At 37.1% G+C, this 6,000-nt stretch overlaps 1 protein-coding gene across 1 annotated transcript; it reads left to right on the forward strand.

The window, feature by feature from the left end:
• Window positions 1-91: 91 nt before the first annotated feature.
• LOC121230475 (uncharacterized) lies at window positions 92-1,200 on the forward strand. Its single transcript, XM_041115368.1, has 2 exons — window positions 92-626; window positions 784-1,200. Exons 1-2 carry the CDS (start codon window positions 600-602, stop codon window positions 1,198-1,200), a joined length of 444 nt encoding a protein of 147 aa, XP_040971302.1. The 5' UTR covers window positions 92-599.
• The last annotated feature ends 4,800 nt before the right edge of the window (window positions 1,201-6,000 follow it).

Here is a 6,000-nt window from a genome sequence, read left to right on the forward strand (position 1 = left end):
AAATGTTAATGTAATTTATAATACTTTGGTTTAAGTTTCATTTATATTTACTTCCTAAACTTGTGTTTTTTAGGAGAGGTTTGCTTTAGAGGTCTCTGATGCCTATATCAAGAAGGCATTGGGTAAAAAATGGAGAGACCATAAAAGCATTTTGAAAAAAGAATATTTTAAAAAACCCATAAGCCTCGAAGCAAAATTGCAAAATGACCCACCGGGAATGCTGAGGTACCAATGAGAAGATGCGGTTCGATTTTGGAATTCGAAGAAAGGAAAGGTATTATGTACTTGCAAACTCTTATAATTTTTTTGGTTTATAGTATTTACTATATACGTAATAATAATTTCATTATGTAAAACCGTGAGCGAGTTGGAACAAGCAGCAGGCAAAAACAAAAATTTACGCACACGGCAGGGTCGAGAAGTTTTGCTTGTATAGCTCAGGCCGCGGTACTATGGATTTATTAATTTTATCAAGTATTAATGACTTTTTACTATTAAATAATATTTTTACTACTATATTGTAGGAAGTCTCATCTGGTCAAAACGTTGGACGCCTTCAGCTTTTTGACATTACGCACAGGAGAAAAGATGGAACTCCGATGACATCTGAGGCTGCAGAAATTATGGTATACTTACTTAATAAAATTTGATTCATTATAAATATTTATAATATTTAATTATAATGTTTTAATTCATCGTTTTTATTAGTTTAATTCAAATAATGTTATGTTGTATTCCTTTATATTGTATATTTCGTTTCTAACTCTTTGACTGATTTATTAGGAGAAACTAAAAGATAAGAAGGCAGAGTATGAAACGACTACTTCGACTGATAGTTCTGTTAATTTTGAGAATATTGATAACAGAATTATTAATGAAGTTTTGGATCCTAAAAGGTATGGTCGATTTAGATTTCAAGGATCTGGTGTTAACCCGACCCAATATTTTGGATCCACCTCGCACCAATACATGCCTTCCGAGAGTCAAACTCAAGCTGAAGTTCAGAGGCTAAAAGATCAGATAGTTCAGATACAAGCTAGCACAGATGGGCAAATTTCTCAACTTAGAGCAGAGGCAGCAGCACGAGAGGCGGAGGCAGCAGCGAGGGAGGCGGAGCAGAATAGAAAATACAATGAACTCCAACTACAGCTTCAGTCTATGATGACTATGTTCCAGCAATTTCAAAATCTGCCATCTTAGACATTTGTTTTCTTGTAACTTTTAACATTATTGTAAGAATATTTTGAATATTCATTTAAAATTTATATAATATATTTTTCATATAATTTTGTATTATTTAAATTTGCGGGTTTTGGTTGGATTTCATGGTATATTTACTGTTTTTGGTTGAATTTTTTGCAAGAGGGTTGGATATAGGTGCAAAAATACATATTGCAAAACTGAGCAAATTAGCGGCGTTTTTTATAAAAGCGCCGCTAAAGGTCCCTGTCTTTAGCGGCGTTTTATAAAAAGTGCCGCTAAAGGTCCTGATCTTTAGCGGCGTTTTATAAAAAGCGCTGCTAAAGACCAGGACTTTTAGCGACGTTTTTTTCAAAAAAACGCCGCTAATTTTAGCAGCGTTACATATAGCGACGTTTTTTGCGGCGCTTGGGAAAGCGCCCCTAAAAGTATTAGCGACGCTTAAAAACACTGCTAAAAGTCTGTTTTCCTGTAGTGCTTGTTTCTTTTCTTTACTCAGTTCCTCAGCTTTGTGTGCTCGATCAGCTAACACTTATTTTTAGAATTCCAATCAATAACTTGATATCCTCATTTAAACTCTCTTCAAAGCATTTACATATCTCGGCCTCAGATTGGACCCATTCTCGGGAATATTTACTCAGCCGAACAAATTCTCGTTCATACTCAGACACAGTCATATTTCCTTGTTTAAGCTCTAGAAATTCTTTATTTTCTGATCCATGAATCTCTGACTAACATATTTTTTCCTGAATTCAGCTTGAAAGAATCTCTATGTAACATTCTCTCTCTGTACAACTAAAGTTATGGTATTCCACCAATGATAAGTTGTATCTTTCAGTAGGGATACTGCACATTTCAGACATTCGAAAGGTGTGCAGGATAGTTCATCAAAATCTCGAATAGTATTTTCTAGCCAAAATTCGTCCCTTTCCGGATCATCATCTGCGGTAGTTCTAAATTCTTCTGCCCCATGCTTACGGATTTTATCTATTGGAGGCTTACCAATTCTAATAGGTACGACACCCTGTGGTACTTTACGAACCAATTGAGGAGCAAGTGGAGGAGGTCTTTGTATAGCAGGGTTTGTTCTCAGGTACTGTGTAAACCATTCATTCATCATTTAAAAGAAGGATTGTTTTGCCTCCTCACTTCGGCCCTCAAACACGGGCTTTTCACTACCAGACGCAGACACAACTCTTTGAACTGAAGTTGAAGCATTGCTCTCAGCTTCCTCAGATTCAGCTCTAGGTTGATTGGATGACATTACTATATGAAAAACACATTTAAAATAACCAGGAGTCATCACACTATCACAATTTATATAATGGCATGTATAGCTGTTTACTCCGATGACCTCATTATTGGAGTAGCGTAATCAAGTTTTATCATTACAGTTCAGGGTCGACAAAACAGATCAAATTTTGGTAATTATTTTTTTAAATTGAATTTTGAATATATAGGATTGTCGATCCTCCATTACAATTTACAAGACCACAACGTAACGAAAGATGTAATAACGAGTTTGTGTGATACTAGAATTAGCTTTGTTGAGCTCTACGTGTATGGAGTGGTATAAATTGGATTGAGTCTAGTTCTACAAATAAGCTATGGGGCAAGAAATAGTAAGAGCGCTCAAATTGATATTTCGAGGCATTATTCGATATTTAAGTCGGTAAATATTTCAAAAGAACGAGAACGAAGAACAGTAGAAATAACTAAATGGCCATACCTCGGTGAGTCATGTGACTTTGATATTTACAAGTCATTGTGAGGCTACCTAGAGCTGCCCGAGCTATGCCTAGATCTAATTGCCATCTCTCATTGGTTGATATGTTTTCTCTCGCATTTATAGAGACGCTGGCATTTGTTCGTGTTAATGCTTTGTAGAAATTTCTTCCATTTATGGAAAGAAGTTGAGAGGATGCCAAGTGTTAGTCTTTGTGCAAGTACTTGGGCTTGCAGTTTTAAGAGCCCGTGTGAGGCTTTGAGCCTTATCCCAGTTTGTCTAGGTCAAATTGCCTTTTAGTCATGAGTTTATTTTGGGTTGGCATGCTTTTTATTGAGCTATAACTTATTTCGGCTTGACACCATTGTGTTGTAGTCCAGCAAGAGTCGTTCATCCCCACTGGTCTTGTACAGGATTCAAAGTGGCAAGTGGAATCGCAATGATGCCTTTGTTCTAGAGGCTTGTATTAAAGAAATTGAAAAGGTGAGTTCTATCACTTAATGTGAGTATGTAGTAGACATTGTTCGGAAAGAGGTTGTAATCATGAGAGTGGTAATCTATATCAACTTCTGTTGATTTTGTTGAGTAACGAGATTACATGCGCTAATAGGGTGTTGCCAAGTGTAATAAGCTCTTGGTCAGAGGCGAATCTAAGGGTTAGCAGGGTCGGTTCCCCTAAAATGAAAATTACTATTAACCCTTTAAATTTTTTTAAAATTTTAAATTAGTAAAGGTAAAATTATAATTTGGCCCCCTAAATTATAAAAATTTGATTTAATCCTCTGAAAATTATAAAAATATAGACTATTAAAAATTAAAATTTCATTCGGCCGCCCTTAAAAATTTCTGGATTCGCCCCCTACTCGTAGTTTTCGTGTATGCCTTAATACACCTTTTTTCTTCTGTTAATATCAGCAATAAAGGGAGTAGAAAACGTATTCTAACTTCATTGATTAACCCAAACCAATACCTCAGTATTTAATACAAATACACCAACTAACTATTCTAGTTGAAAACTGTTAAACTATTTACAAATTTAACTAACTAACAATAACTAGTTGTAGTTACTCACGATATGCCCCATACTTGTCAAAATTTTCTCCCTTCGGAACCCTCCTAATCAATGGCAACAACTCGAAGCTAATTTCAAAACTTGGTGAACAACGGTACTGGCAGTGGTTTTGTCAATATGTCCGCGATTTGATCTGAACCAGGTACATGTCCTACTTGAAACAACCCATCTGCAACCTTTTCTCTGACAAAGAACAAGTCCAACTCTACATGCTTGAATTTTGAATACATAACAGGATTCCCCGCTACTGCAACTGCAGCTGAGCTATCACACCATATCAATGTTTTATTCTTAACTGGAACACATAACTCTGTCAATAAGGACTGGATCCACACCATTTCTACAGCAACATGAGCAACACTCCTATATTCTGCTTCTGCTGTAGACCTGGAGACTACTTGCTGCTTCCTTGAGCTCCAGGAAATTGGATTCCCTCTAAGAAACACACAAAATCATGAGGTTGATCTACAATCATCGACATCTGGCCCCTAACTAGCATTGGAGTACCTCTCAAGTAAGAATTTTGATGTTCAAGTGAATCTCAACCCATAGTTTAATGTCCCCTGTAAATACCTTAATATCCTTTTTACAGCTTTGAAATGCAAGTCCAAGGGTTTGTGCATTAACTGGCAAACCTTGTTCATTGACTAAGCAATGTCTGGTCTAGTGATGACCACGTACTGTAAAGCTCTAACAATGCTTCTGTAACGATGTTCATCCTCAACAGTACTGCCTTCATCAGTTGACAGCTGACATGTAGTGACCATTGGTGTTGGTAAGCCATTTGATCTATCTATGGAGGCTCTTTGAAGTAGATCAAGAATGTATTTTTTCTAAGTAAGGAATACACCTTCTGAAGTGTAGTTGACTTCAATGCCAATGAAGTAACTCAACTTCCCTAGGTTTTTCAGTGAAAACTGATCATTGAGTTGAGTAATAAACTGGTCTATAGCTTGAGAATCGTTCCGAGTGATGATAATATCATCAATATAGACTAAAACATAAAGCAACTAGGATCCTGACCGAAAAATGAAGAGAGAATTATCAATTTTGGACACTTCAAATTTTGTGGCTACCAGAAATTCTTTCAACTTGTGAAACCAAGCCCGATGTGATTGTTTAAGACCATACATAGCTTTTCTTAGTTTACAAACTTGGTATTCCCCATTTGGTCTTTGTTGCTCGAACCTTGGTGATTGCACCATGTAAATCTCCTCACTCAAGACTCCATTCAGAAAGGCATTATTAATGTCAACTTGTCTAAGGGGCCAGTTCAAAGACACAGCCAATGCAAGAATTACTCTGATTGTAGTTGGCTTAACCATAAGGCTGAAAGTTTCTTGGAAGTCAATGCCAGCTTCCTAAAGGTAGCCCTTAACAACTAATCTGCCCTTGTATCGTGCAAGTGAGCCATCTGCATGTCTCTTGATTTTAAAGATCCACTTGCACCCAACAGCTCGACAACCTTCTGGTAAAGGCATAAGGTCCCAAGTATAATTATCGAGCAAAGCACTGTATTCAGTTTGTGCAGCTGCTGTCCAAGCAGTACTCTGAAAAGCTTCTGTTATAGACAATGGCTCCTTCTCAATTAGGACAGAAGAAAATATTTTGGGCTTAAAAATGCCATTTTTAGAGCGAATCTGCATTGGGTGGAGGTTCACAACTGAAGGAACTGTTGTGGGACATTCATACTGAACACGGGATGTAGAGACACAAGCTACTACTGGAGAGTCAGCAGAAGAACTGGAAGGAGAGTGAGTATTTGGAGATTGAATAGAGGAAAGTACTGCAAGAGAGACCCTGGCTGTTCTTGTAGAGATGTGACCAGGAAAGTCATTAGCTACAACCAGAGGAAGTACTGATCTCTGATGAAAAACCCTTGCAGAACCTATTGTGACTAGGAATAGAAACCAGCATCATGAATGGAAATTGAGTTTCATCAAACCGAACATGTCGAGATAGAAAAACACGACCATCTTCAGCAAGGCACCTATAACCCTTT

The sequence above is a fragment of the Gossypium hirsutum genome, chromosome A06 (assembly GCF_007990345.1).
Source record: "Gossypium hirsutum isolate 1008001.06 chromosome A06, Gossypium_hirsutum_v2.1, whole genome shotgun sequence".
In the NCBI taxonomy this organism is placed as follows: Eukaryota; Viridiplantae; Streptophyta; class Magnoliopsida; order Malvales; family Malvaceae; genus Gossypium; species Gossypium hirsutum.

Coding starts and splice junctions, on each gene's coding strand:
- LOC121230475 (XM_041115368.1), top strand. CDS start 600: ATGACATCTGAGGCTGCAGAAATTATG. Junction 627..783: donor CTGAGGCTGCAGAAATTATG/GTATACTTACTT, acceptor CTGATTTATTAG/GAGAAACTAAAAGATAAGAA.